A 16,155-nucleotide genomic window follows, 5' to 3' on the forward strand; every position below is an offset into this window, starting at 1 on the left:
TGAAAATTACCTGGAGTGAGGTAGCTAGGTTGGCTACTAGATTTGAAAACAGACAAAAATTTATTCACAAAATTACACAGTGAAACACAAAGAACAGAATAAAGAACCCCTACAGAACTCAACCTCGCCAGCTGTTCCAAATATACACAACATCCCAAAAAGTAAACCCCCTTTAAAACTCAGGACAAATGGAACACATACTTACAGGTTGGAGTTGAAGGGCAGAAAAGCGAGAGAGAGTTTCCACACAGCTCCCTGTTGAAGTTGCCAGTTCAGGACTGAACTAAAACAGCTCAGCTCAGCTATTGAGCTGACCACTCCCCTGTCTTTATACAAATCACTTCTAAAGCATGGTCACTTTGGTCTGAAGTTTCATCTATTTACCGAGAAACAAAAGGCCTCTCAAAACCCTTTTCATCTCTGTACCAAACCAGACTGATCAGAGCCCCGCCCGGTTTATTACCCCTCTGAAAAATATCAAGGAACAGCTTTTAGGAAAAAAGGTCTAGCTTTGTGACACCAGGCATTGGTTCTGGGTCCTGTCTTATTATTTATATAAACCGTTCAGATGAGGGTATTGAAGGCATGACGAGTAAGTTTAGGGACAACACCAAAATTGGTGGCATTGTAGACAATAAAGAAGGTTTTCTAAGATTACAAAGGGATCTCGATCAAATGGATCAATGGGCTGAAAAATTGCAGATGAAGTTCAATCTGGATACATGTGAGGTATTGCATTTTGGTGCAAGAAACAGGGCTACAGCTTATACAAATAATGATAGCACCTTGAGTAGTGTTGTAGAACAGCGAGACCTAGGGGGTGCAGGTACAAAATCCTTTGAAGTTTGGTTCACATATAGTCAGGGTGGTTATGAAGGTGTTTAGCACACTTGCCTTCATTGCTCAGTCCTTTGAGTGTTGGAGTTGGGAAATCATGTTGAGGGTGTACAGGACATTGGGGAGGCCTCTTCTGGAGCACTGTGTCCAGTTCTGCTCACCCAGTTATAGGAAGGATATTATTAAGCTGGAGAGGGTCCCGAAGGCATTTCCCATGATGTTGCCGGGTATGGACGGTTTGAGTTATAAAGAAAGGCTTAAGCATAGGAGGTTGAGAAGCAACCTTATAGAAGTTTTTAGAATAATGAGAGGTGTAGATAGAGTTCTTGGTAGTTGTCATTTCCTTGGTTGTGGGATTTCAAGTCTAAGGGGCACATTTTTAAGATGGGAGGAGAGGGATTTAAAAAAGACAAGAGGCAGATTTTTTCCACAGTGGATAGCTTGCGTGAGGAAGTAGTGGATGTGGGTACAGTTACAGCGTTTAAATGACATTTGGTTAAGTGTATGAATCGGAATGATTTACAGGCATATGGGCCAGGAGCAGGGAGATAGGGCCACTTTAGTTTGGAATTATGTTCAGCATGGACTGGTTGGACCGAAGAGTTTGTATCCCTGCTATAACTTTATCTAACTCCTTGTTAAAAGCAGTCAATGTTTTGGCCTCAGACTCTGTTTTGCAGAGAATTCCACAGCTTCACTGCTCTCTGGGTAAAGAAATTTCTCTTTATCTCAGTCCTAAATGTCCTACCCCAAACCTTAAACAATTGACCCCAGTTCTGAATTTCCTGGCCATTATTTTAATTCCAGGCTTTTATTGAGTTCAAATTGCACCATTTGCCATGATGAAATTGGAACCCTTGTTCCAGAACATTAGCCTGTGACTCTGGATTCCTACTCTACAGCTCCACTACAGTCTCTCTCTAGGTTGAGGAACAATAGCAGACATCTAAGAAAATGATTCATGACTCTCCAAATATTTTATCCCACTGAAAACACAGGGTTCTAGGACATGGATAAGCCAACCATAACTTAATCAGAGAAGTTAAGGGCAGTATCAAATTGAAAGAAGAACATGTGACGTAGCAAAGATTAATGAAAAGCTAGCAGATTGGGAATGTTTTAAATACCAAAAAAATTTACAGAGTGAGACAATAAACTGAGCGTAAGATGATGAAATGATAGCAAGAACATTTTAAATATATAATAAGGAGAGCAGCCAAAGTGAAAAGTAGACCACTTAGACAATGAGGCTGGGGATATAGTAATGGGAAACTGGGCATTACCAAAGGAGTTAATTGAATAAATGATTTGCAGCAGTTTTATTGGTTGAATATATGAATAGCATTCCAAAAATGTTTAGTTATGGCAAAAAAAACAGGAGGAGAAATAAATGCAATATCACTAGAAAAAAATTACTTGAGAAACCAGTGGGGAAAGGCCACAAGTTCCTTAAAGCTGATGGATTACATCCTAGGATATTCAAGGCAGAGACAGTAATGCACTTGGAGTCATCTTCCAAGCATCTTTAAATTGTGGAAAAGTCCCAGAGGTTTGGAAAACTGCCAATGTAACACCTTTATTCAACGGGTGAAGGTGGGCTGAGGAGTGGCAGATGGAGTTCAGTTTAGATAAATGTGAGGTGCTGCATTTTGTAAAGGTGAATCGGGGAAGACTTCTAAACATAATGGTAAGGTCCTGGGGAGTGTTGCTGAATGAAGAGACCTTGGAGTGCAGGTTCATAGCTCTTTGAAAGTGGAGTCACAGGTGGATAGGAGAGTGAAGAAGGCATTTGGAATGCTTTCCTTTATTGGTTAGAGTATTGAGTACAGGAGTTGGGAGGTCATGTTGCGGCAGTACAGGACATTGGTTTGGCCACTTTTGGAATACTGTAAAATTCTGGTGTCCCCAGTATAGGAAGATGTTGTGAAACTTGAAAGGGTTCAGAAAAGATTTACAAGGATGTTGCCAGGTTTGGAGGGTGTTAGCTATAGGGCCAGGCTGAATAGGCTGGGGCTGTTTTCCCTGGAGTGTCAGAGGCTGATGGGTGACCTTATAGAGGTTTATGGAACCATGAACCGAATAGCCAAGATCTTCCCCCAGAATGGGGAATCCAAAACTAGAGAGCGTAGGTTTACGGTGAAAGGGGAAAGATTTAAAAGGGACCTAATGGGTAATGTTTTCACAAAGGATATATAGAATGAGCTGCCAGAGGAAGTGGTGGTGGCTGGTACAATTGCAACATTTAAAAGGCATCTGAATGGGTAGGAAGGGCTTAGAGGGATATGGGCCAAGTGCTAGCAAGTGGGACTAAATTAATTTAGGATATCTGGTTGGCATGGATGGGTTGGACCGAAGGGTCTATGACTATAGTACTGAGACAAGATAAGTCTCAGCCAGTTAGTTTAACTCTTCTTAATGGGGAAGGATCTGTTAACAAGGATGTAATGGCAAAGCACTTAGAAATACATTATCCAATTAAACAGAGTCACTGTGGTTACATGAAGGGGAAACCGACCAAATAAATGTTTGGAATTCTTTGAGGTGGTAACAAGCAAGTTAGATAAAGGGGAACCAGGCATGTGATATTATTGATTTCTAAAGGCATTCATTGAGGACTGCTCGTAAGACAATTTAGTAAGCGTAGAGCCCATGGTGTTGGAGGCAATATATTGGCAAGGAGAGAGAATTGAAAATGTGTTGCTGGAAAAGTGCAGAAGGTCAGGCAGCATCCAAGGAACAGGAGAATCGGCAGCATCCAAGGAACAGGAGAATTGTCTAATAAAAGAGCAAGGATAAGGAGAGCACTTTCAGGATGGAGTGTCACAGGGATCAGTGCTCAAGGTCCCATTATTCACAATATATATTAATCACTTGGATGAGGAACAAGAATATGTTATAGAGAAGTTTGCAGGTGACACAGAAGTAGATGGGAAGGCAAGTAGTAAGGATGACACAGCCATGAGATTGAGTTTTCAGAGCGATTAAACAAGTGAGTTGAAACTTGGTCGTTGGATTATTGTTGATGGAAAGGTTGACAAGGCTGTTACTTGCTTTGGAAGGTATTCATTATTTTACACGTGAATGTTGGAGTGGGAAGGGGTGACCTGATCGAGGTTTACAAAATTGAGGGGCATGGATAGGATAAACAGGCAAGGTGTTTTCCCTTGAGTCGGGGAGTCCAGAACTAGAGGGGCGTAGGTTTAGGGTGAGAGGAGAAAGATATAAAAGAGACGGGGCAACTTTTTCACGCAGAGGATTGTACATGTATGTAGTGAGCTGACAAAAGAAGTGGTGAGGGCTGGTACAATTGCAACATTTAAGAGGTATTTGGATGGGTATATGAATTGGAGGGATATGAACCAAGTGCTGGCAGGTGGGACTCGTTTGGGTTGGGATATCTGGTCAGCATGGACAGGTTGGACTGAAGGGTCTGTTTCTGTGCTGTACATCTCTATGACTCTATGATTTGACAGGGTAGAAACGGAAAGGTGGTTTCTCCATGTGGGACAGTCTAGGACCAGAGGGTATCCCCTCAGAATGAGGAGTCACCTATTTAAGGCAGAGATGAGAAGGAATTTCTTCTGAGAGCAAATCTGGGGAATTCTTTACCCTAGAGGACAGCTGAGGCTGGATCTGAATATGTTCAAGGCTGAGGTAGACAGATTTTTAATCAAGGATTATGAGAAAAAGGCAGGAATGTGGAGTTGAGGGTGATTAGATCAGTCATAATTTCATTGAATGGTGGAGCAGACTTGATGGGCTGAATGGCCTCCTGCTCCTATGTTCTTATGGTCTAATCAGCTATAAGTAGGTGGTTCAATTAGTGTTAATTACTGTAGCAGGAAGCTGCAGAAGCAGTGACTCATCAACAGAACCAGTATTTCAAACAGTCTGGAAGGCAGGTATGGTCAGGTGACTACACTAGCGTGACACACTGACCAAATATTATGGAGGCATTTGGTTCCTTGGGCGGGGGGAAGAGAGGGAGCCGGGAGGGGCGGGGCAGGGAGAGAGGGAGCCGGGGGTGGGGGGGAGGAGGGAGCTGGTGGAGGGTTGGGTGTGCGCGGGGAATGCCATTCCCCTCCCACAGACCCACCCAGGTCTCTGTCCCTCCTCCCTCTGGCGACTCCTTTCACCCCCCCCCCCCCCCCCCCCCATCACTGAATCCTTTTGGAGAACAGCATGCAAGTGCAGTAATGCACCTGGAGACGAGGTCTCCTGTCTTGTCAATGAGTATGTGGGTAGCTGACTGTAAGCACTGCGCTTTAATTAATGGCTGTTGCAGCAAGTGCAATCTGTTATCTCTATTGGTACAACATGAGTGATAGATCCAATGTCTATAAGTGTTGATACAGGTTTCCAACAGTTATCGGATTAACTAAAAGCTACTGAAACTTCCTTAATACTGGCAAGAGGAGGCCATTCACACCACCAAACCTATTTATCATTAAACATGATCCTCTCCCTCAATCTGTTGTACTGCCCCAACACGAGTTCTTATTATGACCAGTGGAGTGCCACAAGGATCGGTGCTGGGCCCTCTACTTTTTGTCATTTACATAAATGATTTGGATGCGAGCTTAAGAGATACAGTTAGTAAGTTTGCAGATGACATCAAAATTGGAGGTGTAGTGGACAGTGAAGAGGGTTACCTCAGATTACAACAGGATCTGGACCAGATGGGCCAATGGGCTGAGAAGTGGCAGATGGAGATTAATTCAGATAAATGTGAGGTGCTGCATTTTGGGAAAGCAGGACTTTATACACTTAATGGTAAGGTCCTAGGGAGTGTTGCTGAACAAAGAGACCTTGGAGTGCAGGTTCATAGCTCCTTGAAAGTGGAGTCGCAGGTGGATAGGAGAGTGAAGAAGGCATTTGGTATGCATTCCTTTATTGGTCAGAGTATTGAGTACAGGAGTTGGGAGGTCATGTTGGGGCTGTGGTTAGGCCACTAATGGAATATTGTTTGCAATTCTGGTCTCCTTCCTATCGGAAAGATGTTGTGAAAGTTGAAAGGGTTCAGAAAAGATTTACAAAGATGTTGCCAGGTTTAGAGGATCTGAGCTACAGGGAGAGGCTGAACAGGCTGGGGCTGTTTTCCCTGGAGCGTCGGAGACTGAGGGGTGACCTTATAGAGGTTTACAAAATTGAGGGGCATGGATAGGATAAATAGACAAAGTCTTTTCCCTGGGGTCAGGGAGTCCAGAACTAGAGGGTATAGGTTTAGGGTGAGAGGGTAAAGATATAAAAGAGACCTAAGGGGTAACCTTTTCACCCAGAGGGTGGTATGTGTATGGAATGAGCTGCCAGAGGATGTGGTGGAGGCTGGTACAATTGCAACATTTAAAAGGCATCTGGATGGGTATATGAATAGGAAGGGTTTGGAGGGATATGGGCTGGGTGCTGGCAGGTGGGACAAGATTGGGTTGGGATAACTGGTCGGGTTGGACCGAAAGGTCTGTTTCCATGCTGTATATCTCTATGACTCTCTAGATGTGTAACTTTATTGAATGTCTTGTGGAAATCCAAATACATTGCATTTTAAAAATTCATTCATGGGATATTCATCAACGACATCACTGGCTAGGTTATCACTTATTGGCCATCCCTGATTAACTGGAGGGCAGTTAAGAGTCATTTACATTGTTGCAGGTCTGGTGTTGCAGGTCAGCTAGCCCACGAAAAGGAGGACACTGTTAAACTTGAAAAGGTGCTGGGACTGGAGAAAGTGAATAGGCTAAGGCTTTTTTCTCTGGAGTGTCAAAGGCTGAGGGGTGACCTCCTGGAGGTTTATAAAATCATGAGGGGCTTGGGTAGGTTGAATAGCTGAGGTCTTTTTCCCAGGGTTGGGGAGTTTAAAGCACAGGTTTAAGGTGAGAGGCAAAAGACTTAAAAAGGATCTGAGGGATAACATTTCCACACACAGGGTGGTGCATGTAGGGAATGAGCTGCCAGAGGAAGGGGTGGAGGCTGGTACAATTACAATATTTTAAAAATGTCTGGATGGGTCTATGAATAGGCAGGGTTGAGAGCGATGTGGGCCGGGTGCTGGCAAATGGGATTAGGTCAGATTGGGATGTCTGGTTGGCATGGACATGTAGGACCGAAGGCTCTGTTTCTGTGCTGTTTGACTCTCGGACCCTGAAGGATGTTAACGAACCACATCAATTGAAAGTCTCCAATTGCTGTTGTGATTTTTCACACCTCTGATGTTGTCTGTAACCACAAGGTCATCTATCCAGAAGGAGGAGATTGTAGACACACTTCGCTATCATTTTTAGCCTTTCTCTCTCTCTCTCTCTCTCTCTCTCTCTCTCTCTCTCTTGCTGTATTAATAACACTGTATTAATAATAGATTGCTAATTCTTCTGGTGAAGCGCTCAATCTGGTAGCTAGTATTGGTTATTCACAAAGTCTGGTTAGGAATCATTGACAGTTTTGAGGATTATTGTTTATTTGAAATCTATGGTGCTGTGAATACAGGGATAGGGAGACTGAGAGATAGGGCTGCTGATGCTTGAAGCTAGAGTCAATAGTTGTAAAGCTGGGAGAGCACAGCAGGTTGGACAGCATCCGAGGGACAGGAATGTCAATGTTTCAGTGCTCCTCGGATGCTCCCTGACCTGTGCTTTTCCAGCACCACACACTCGACACTGATCTCCAGCATCTGCAATCCTCGTTTTCTCCATAATGTGTCATTAGTTATAGGTATAGAAGGCAGTTCCTTTTTTTAATCTAATACTTACTTGAGGGAAAGTATTGGCAGTTAATGGAGTGGTGTGCTTCTCAACTTTCCCTAGCGATGATGTCTGCAGGAAGTGTGTCCACCTGCTGGAGCAGCACTTACAGTCATAGAAATTTATAGACAGAAACAGACCCTTCAGTCCAACCCATCCATGCCAGCCAGATATCCCAACTCAATCTAGTCCCACCTGCCAGCATCCGGCCCATATCCTTCCAAACCAAACACCGCCTTCACTATCCTATCTACCTGCGACTCCACTTTCAAGGAGCTATGAACCTGCACTCCAAGGTCTTTTTGTTCAGCAACACTCGCTAGGACCTTACCATTAAGTGTATAAGTCCTGCTAAGATTTGCTTTCCCAAAATGCAGCACCTCACATTTATCTGAATTAAACTCCATCTGCCACTTCTCAGCCCATTGGCCCATCTGGTCCAGATCCTGTTGTAATCTGAGGTAACCCTCTTCCCTGTCCACTGAACCTCCAATTTTGGTGTCATCTGCAAACTTACTAACTGTACCTCTTATGCTCACATCCAAATCATTTATGTAAATGACAAAAAGTAGAGGACCCAGCACCGATCCTTGTGGCACTCCACTGGTCACAGGCCTCCAGTCTGAAAAACAACCCTCCACCATCACCCTCTGTCTTACTACATTTGAGCCAGTTCTGTATCCAAATGGCTAGTTTTTCCTGTATTCCATGAGATCTAACCTTGCTAATCAGTCTCCCATGGGGAACCTTGTCGAACACCTTACTGAAGTCAATATTGATCACATCTACAGCTCTGCCCTCATCAATCCTCTTTGTTACTTCCTCAAAACACTCAATCAAGTTTGTGAGACATGATTTCTCATGCACAAAGCCATGCTGACTATTCCTAATCAGTCCTTGCCTTTCCAAATACACGTACATCCTATCCCTCAGGATTCTCTCTAACAACTTGCCCACCACTTGGACTCACTGAGGAGCATATAGAAAGCCGAAAGCTTTATAGATTGGAGTTGGAGAGGCAGAGGCTTGGTGATATTATTACTAGAGTATGAAACTCAGCAAATGTTCTGGAGACTCAGGTTCAAATCCTACCATGGCAGATGGTTGAATTTGAATTTAATGAGGAGTCTGGAAGTAAGAGTCTAATGCTGAACCATGAATCCATTGTTGATTGTTGGAGGAGCCTATCTGGGTCACTATGTCCTTCTGGGAAGGAAATTGTCATCCTTACCTGGTCTGGCCTACATGTAACTCCAGAATCTCAGCAATATAGATGACTTAACTGCCCTCAGGGCAATTAGGGACGGGCAATAAATGCTGTCCAGACCAGAGATGCCCACGTCTCCTGACTGAATGAAGAAATAGTTTCAGGGATGTGGTCCCACCAAAGGTTCAGGCAGACAGACCGATAGTACAGGAGTCCCCTGTGACCATTCCACACTCGAATCAGTATGCTGTTTAGGCTGCATTAGAGGGACAGCCAGATCACTGGCACCCTGATTGATCGATTTATTGGCACAGGTACCAAAGTACTGTGAAAAACTTTGAGCAATCTAGGCAGTTCAATAATCAAGGATATTCAGATCAAAAAGATTGAGATGGAGGTAGACAGGTTACTTTGCACAGGGCGTGCACTAGGTGGGATCAATGTTCGCAAGGTCAGCATTTGATTTTCAGCATCTGCAGTCATTGTTTTTACCTTACATTATTTGAGGGTAGACAGTCCATTCACCATAGAATCCCTACAGTGTGGAAACAGGCCCTTCAGCCCAACAACACTGCACTGACCCTCCAAAGAGTAACCCATCTAACCATATTTCCCCATTTCTCTGCATTTACCTCTGACTAATGAACCGAACCTACACATCCCCAAACACTCTGGATAAATTAGCATAGCCAGTTCACCAAACCTACATGTCTTTGGATTAAGGGAAGAAACCCACGCAGACAGTCGCCCGAGGCTGGAATTGAACCAGGGTGCTAACCACTGAGCCACCATGCTGCCCAAAAGTCTAATCAGTCTAATAACGGAGAGGACGAAGCTGTTCCTGAACCTGTTGGTGCGTGTGTTCAGGTTTCTGTACCTTCTGCCTGATGGAAGAGGGTGTAGGAGATCATTCCCGGGGTGGGATGGGTCTTTGACGATGTTGGTAGCCTTTCCGCGGCAGTGAGCCGTGTAAATGGAGTCCATGGATGGAAGGTTGGCCTCTGTGATGGTCTGGGCTGTGCACACCACCTTCTATAGTTTCTTACAGTTACCGTTCCAGGCTGTTATCCACCTGGACAGTCTGCTCTCAGTGGTGTACCTGGAGAAGTTGGTGAGGGTCCTTATGGACACGCTGAATTTCCTGAGCTGTCCGAGGAGGAAGAGGTGTTGTTGTACCTTCTTCACCGTCACATCTACGTGGGAAGACCAGGACGGGCTGTCAGTTATCATCACTCTGAGGAAGTTGACCCTGTCCACCCTCTCAACCTCCACTCCGTTGATGTAGATGGGGGTATGTCCTCCTCCTCCCTTCCTGAAGTCAATGATCAGTTGTTTAGTTTTGCTGACATTGAGAGAGTGGGTTGTTCTCATTGCACCATGTCACCAAATCCCCCATCCCCCCTGTATTCTGCCTCATCACTGTTAGATATCCGTCCCGACGCTGTGGTGTTGTCAGTGAATGTGTAGATCGCGTTTGTTTGGAATTTGGCTACACGGTGTACAGGGAGTACAGTCAGGGGCTGAGAGCACATCCTTGGGGGGCTGCAGTGTTGAGGGTTATTGTGGGGGAGGTCCTGTTGTCTATCCTCACTGATTGCGGTCTGAGAGTCAGGAAGCTGAGGATCCAGTTGTAGACCCTCTCGAAGCACTTCGTGATTGGTTCTGTTGTACAGCAGTGAGGGTGGAAGTGTACATAAACTGTCCTGATAGGGGACTCTGTAGTCAAGGACACAGCTAGGCATTTGTCTCCACAAGCAAGACTCCAGGGTGTGCTTCCGTGGTTCCAGTGCTGTCCCGTTCCCCTATCCCTGTACCAGTCGAAGCAAACTTTCAGGGACACCATATAGTTTTACCTCCTTCATCTTTATTCTGGGTACTGGAGGGAGAGAGAACGATTGCCCATGTGCACAGAAACGTGAGTTCACGGTATACTCTTGAACAGCATATTCTTCAGGAATTATATAGTCACTTACAGAGAGCAGCTTTCAAATAAGGCAACATCTGTATTGATTGGGTGACCATTACAATCAGTGAGCATCAACAGTAAAGATTAAGCCATCTGGCATCACACAGTGGATGTTCCTCACCTTGTTAACTGGCTTCACATAATGGATGCTTTTCACCTAATTAACCCACTACCCTTGCCTCCAGCACCTCATTGTTTACTGCAAGTTCTTATCTAGTCAGAGTCATGCTAGCTGAGCCTTTTTTACTTTAACCCACAACTTAACCCTTTCTCTACCTGCTCATACCTTAGACACTTTTTTTCCCCGGGGTCAAGGATGTCTCTGAGCAAGCCCTGGCTATTCTGAAAGGGGATGGTGAGCAGCCAGAGGTTGTGGTCAATATTGGCGTGATGAACATAGGCAGAAAGGGAATTGAGGGAGAGAGATGGAAAGTTGAAAAGCAGGACAGAGTTGTAATCTTGGAATTAATCCCTGAGCCACATGCTAGTGAAGCCAGAAATAGGGAGATAACACTGTTGGGGTAAAAACACTGACTGCAGATGCTGGAAACCAGATTCTGGATTAGTGGTGCTGGAAGAGCACAGCAGTTCAGGCAGCACCCAAGGAGCTTCGAAATCGACGTTTCGGGCAAAAGCCCTGATGAAGGATGGGTTGCACCTAAACATGAGGGGTCAGCAACATCCTGGCAGGGAGGTTTCCTGGTGCCACTCAGGAGGCGTGTGTGTGTGTGTGTGTGTGGGGCAATGAACATGGTGGGACTCGAGCTTAGAGCCTGGAATAATAGTGGAACTATGATGTTGTAATCAGTACAGAACCAACAGCTCAACGTTTCGGGTGTGATAGAGGGGGATGTAGAGAGGGTTAGGGGAGTTACATGACTGATTGAGGAGAATGTCCCACCTACACTGAGAGGGGGGACGTCTTGGAGGGATCATCCAGCGAGACCATCAGGATCGAACTCGGGAATAAGGAAGGTTCAGTCACTGTGATGGGCTTATACTACAGGCTCCCAGTAACCAGTGGGACAGAGAGGACCCGATATGTAAACAGGTGGAAAGACAACAGGGTTGCTGCAGTTGGGTGGTTTTAACTTTCCCAACACTGACTGGGATTCCTTTAGTGTCCGCGGCTTATACAGAGAAGAATTTGTTCAGTGTATCCAGGAGGGTTTCTTCAAACAGTATGTGGATAGTCCAATGAGGGAAGGGGCCATGCTAGACCTTGTATTGGGGAATGAGCCTGGTCAGGTGATGGATATTGCAGTGGCGGAAGCATTTTGGGAACAGTGATTTTAATTCCATAAGTTTTAAGATGGGTTTGGAAAAGGACATTTCTTGTGTGAAAGTGCTAAATTGGGGGGAGACAAATTACAATATTTTATGGCAGGGACTGGAGAAGTTAGATTGGGGATGGCTGTTTGAGGGTAAATCTACATTCGATACGTGAGTGTATTTTAAGGGTGATCAGAGTTCCAGACCTGTGACAATGAAAGATAAATATGGCAAGATTCAGGAACCTGGGATGATGAGAGGTGTAGAATGTTTGGTGAAAAAGAGAAAGGAAGCGGGTGTAAGGTTCAGGAAACTGATTGGAGGAAACAATTTGTATCATAGAACATAGAACAATACAGCACAGAACAGGCCCTTCGGCCCACGATGTTGTGCCGAACATTTGTCCTAGCTTAAGCACCCATCCATGTACCTATCCAAATGAGGTGACCAGAACTGCACACAGTACTCCAAATGTGGCCTTACCAAGGTCCTGTACAGCTGCAACATCACCTCATGACTCTTGAATTCAATCCCTCTGCTAATGAACGCTAATACACCATAGGCTCTATCCACCTGAGTGGCAACTTTCAAAGATCTATGAGCATAGACCCCAAGATCCCTCTGCTCCTCCACCTTACTAAGAACCCTACCGTTAACCCTGTATTCCGCGTTCTTATTTGTCCTTCCAAAATGGACAACCTCTCACTTGACAGGGTTGGACTCCGCGGGTTGGGGTCTGACTTACACTGCTTGTGTAGGCACAGGTTCAATTGATGCATTCACCAGGGATTTAGATGATTTGAAAATATCACATGGGCATTGCTGTAGGCAGAAGACCGAAGAAAGCCAATAAATGAATAATGGCAAGTTGACCCAGACGTGATGAGCTGAATTACCTCTTTGTGCTCTAACAATTGAGATTCTGTTTGTTTGTCTTGTAGCCATTTTTCAGGTTGTTAAACCTGCGCAAGCTGGGACTCAGTGATAATGAGATCCAGAGACTGCCTCCAGAGGTTGCTAACTTCATGCAACTTGTTGAGCTCGACATCTCTCGCAATGGTAAGTCTGAGTGTGTGTGTGTGTGTGTGTGTGCGCGCGCGCGTGCCCCTCTGTGATTGCATGTGTGCACATGTGCCAGTAGGGGAGTGTCACGACATCTCATTGGGATAGCATGCTGGATATCGAGCCTCACTATCCATGAGTTATCATAAAACTTAAAGATTTTATCAAAGGCAAATTCAGATCCAGGTGAACAGGAAACACAGATCAGGTTTCTGTACTTAATGAATATTCATTACATATAAATAGTTTCTGACTGCAGATGAACAACTAATGGTTGACATTTCACTCCACTAGTTAAACCTCTTACCGCTTTCTATAACATCTGTGCACAAGCATGCAAACCGTCAAAAAACATTGGTGCTACGGGTGGAGGGGATGATGGTGGAGCAACAGGGGTAGGAGTTTGTGGGGGTCCACTGTCCTGTCGGGGGTATAGGTGTGTGCATTGTCCTGTCGGGGGGACGTGCGCACGCAGTGTCCTGTCGGGGGGAGGGGGGGGGGGGGGGGGACTTGCGCGCGCACTGTCCCGTCGGGGGGGGGGTCGCACCTTGGGCTGGCATTGTCCTGTTGGGGGCCAGTGTTTCCTGCTGCTCCATTGGTCCTAATCTCTGCTTTTTTGTGTAATTTTTATCCATCTCCTGTTTGGATCCAAAATCATGGTTAATCTATTCGTAATGCATTGTCAGAAATGAATAATTGTGTGGTTTATGTGCCTGTTCCCCCATTGATTGTTCAGTGATGTTCCCCAATCCTTTCTTGCCAGGTTTTGCTTTATATTCTCATCGTTCCCTTTATTGAGGTCAAGGATCCTGGTTTTGGGTTCATCCTCTTCCCATCCACCGTGGTGAAGAATTCTATTGTATTATTGTCTTGCTTCCCCAGGGGACCCCATACACTAAGGCTGTTAATTGATCCTTTCTCATTGCACAGTAGCAAGTCTGGAATAGCCTGTTCTCTGGTTGGTTCCTCACTGTTTTTGTATAAACAAATGATCTCTCGCACTCCAGTCAATCCTCTTCCACAATATCCTTGCTAGCTTGGTTTATCCATACTGATTGTCACTTAGGCTCGCATGTGGTTACAGGACATACCCTCACTGTGTGTACCTCTGGTTTCTTGTTTAGTGTCTTCCATTATATCATCACTAGTGCTTGAGAGCCTCTTGGCATTCCCACCATGTCCTGCCTCTTGATGTTTCTTATCTCTTCCTATATGGACTTCACCTCCCACCTTTCTCAGCGAGTATCCTTACTGACCGGTCCATTGATTTGATCCTTTCCTCACCATGTTGCTCCACCTTTCCCTGTTGGTCTGTACTCCTTGTGTCTTGTAGGTAGTGGACAAGCTTTGACCATTTAGGTGGGTTAGCTGTTTGAGGTATTGTCTTTCGAGGAGAGATTGAATACTTGGGCCAGTACTCATTGAAGTATGAATGAATTATGGATGACTTTACTGAAACAAAAATGGTTCATGTGGGACTTGAAAGGGAATCTGTGGAAAGATTTTTACCCCTTTAGAAATTAAGGCAATTGGTCCTCAACTCTCCCACAAGCGGTCACCCACTTAAGTCAGAGATCAGGAATTTCTTCTTTCTGAAAATGATGAATCTGTGGAACTCTTTACTGTAGAGGATAGCCGAGGCTGAATAATTAAGTATATTCAAGCCTGAGAGAGATTTTTAATCAGTAAGGGAATCGAGGGTTATGGAGAAAGACAGGAAAGAGGAGTTGAGGACGATCAGGTCAGCCATGATCTCTGAATGGTGGAACGAACCCACTTCTGGTCTTACTTTTTATGGTCTAACGTACGCCACATCTCTGAGCTGCTCTTGTAGCCTCCGTGTTTATACAGCTCGCCTGGTTCAGTTTCTGGTCAGTGGTAACCTCAAAGATGTTAATAATTGGGGTGGGGGGAACGCATTCAGTGATGGTAATGCCTTTGAATGTCAGTGGACGGTGATTAGATTCTCTTGTCGGAGATAGTCATTGCCTGACTCTTGTGTGGTGCAAGTATTGCATGTTGTACATCAGCTCAGACCTGAATATGACCCACAATGTTTAAAGAGTGGCGAATGGTGCTGAGCACTGTGCAATCATCGACGAACATCCCCACTTCTGACCTTATGACAGAGGGAAGTTCATTGATGAAGCAGCTGCAGATGGTTGGGCCGAGGACACTACCCTGAGGGACTCCTGCAGAGATGTCCTGGAGCTGAGATGACTGATCTCTAACAAGTCATAGTGGACTAGAAACATGAACTCTGTTTCTCCCTTTACAGATGCAGCTGGTGCTGCTTGGTAGCGTTGTTAATGGCACCTTCCATCACCTTACTGATGGAGAGGAGACTGGTGGGGCAAATTTGCATGGGTTGGTTTTGTCCTTTTTTGTACCCGGGCAATTGCCCCTACCTTTGAGGTAGACGCTGTTGTGGCTGTCCTGGAACTAGTTAGTGAGTGTGCGATCTCCTGACCATTACAGTGATATTTATCAGGTACCTTTAGGAAAGCCAGGTGCACCACATCGAAAGGTTGCCTTTGATCCACCTTGTTTCTTATTTTCATAGAGGACGTGATTTCCTTTTTATGAAGCTATGTTGACTTTTAAATTATTTTTCTATTATGATTTTCTAACTGTGGGAGAGTTTGGCAGACTGAAAGCCTGCAGATGCTGGAATCCAAAATAGACAGGTAGGAGGCTGGGGGAACACAGCAAGGCAGGCAGCATCAGGAGGGACAGGCAGGAGGCTGGGGGAACACAGCAAGGCAGGCAGCATCAGGAGGGACAGGCAGGAGGCTGGGGGAACACAGCAAGGCAGGCAGCATCAGGAGGGACAGGCAGGAGGCTGGGGGAACACAGCAAGGCAGGCAGCATCAGGAGGGACAGGCAGGAGGCTGGGGGAACACAGCAAGGCAGGCAGCATCAGGAGGGACAGGCAGGAGGCTGGGGGAACACAGCAAGGCAGGCAGCATCAGGAGGGACAGGCAGGAGGCTGGGGGAACACAGCGAGCCAGGCAGCATCAGGAGGGACAGGCAGGAGGCTGGGGGAACACAGCAAGGCAGGCAGCATCAGGAGG

The 16,155-nt window shown here is 45.5% G+C and overlaps 1 protein-coding gene across 12 annotated transcripts in view; it reads left to right on the forward strand.

Annotated features, from left to right (window-relative positions):
- scrib (scribble planar cell polarity protein) overlaps positions 1 to 16,155 on the forward strand; it is a 226,854-nt gene that overhangs the window by 27,111 nt on the left and 183,588 nt on the right. For all 12 annotated transcript variants that reach the window (XM_072576533.1, XM_072576538.1, XM_072576540.1 and 9 more), the window contains exon 2: positions 12,961 to 13,078. In XM_072576533.1, coding sequence (XP_072432634.1) covers positions 12,961 to 13,078 — 118 coding nt within the window. The remainder of the gene's footprint in view (positions 1 to 12,960; positions 13,079 to 16,155) is intronic.

This window comes from Chiloscyllium punctatum, chromosome 8 (genome assembly GCF_047496795.1).
Source record: "Chiloscyllium punctatum isolate Juve2018m chromosome 8, sChiPun1.3, whole genome shotgun sequence".
In the NCBI taxonomy this organism is placed as follows: domain Eukaryota; kingdom Metazoa; phylum Chordata; class Chondrichthyes; order Orectolobiformes; family Hemiscylliidae; genus Chiloscyllium; species Chiloscyllium punctatum.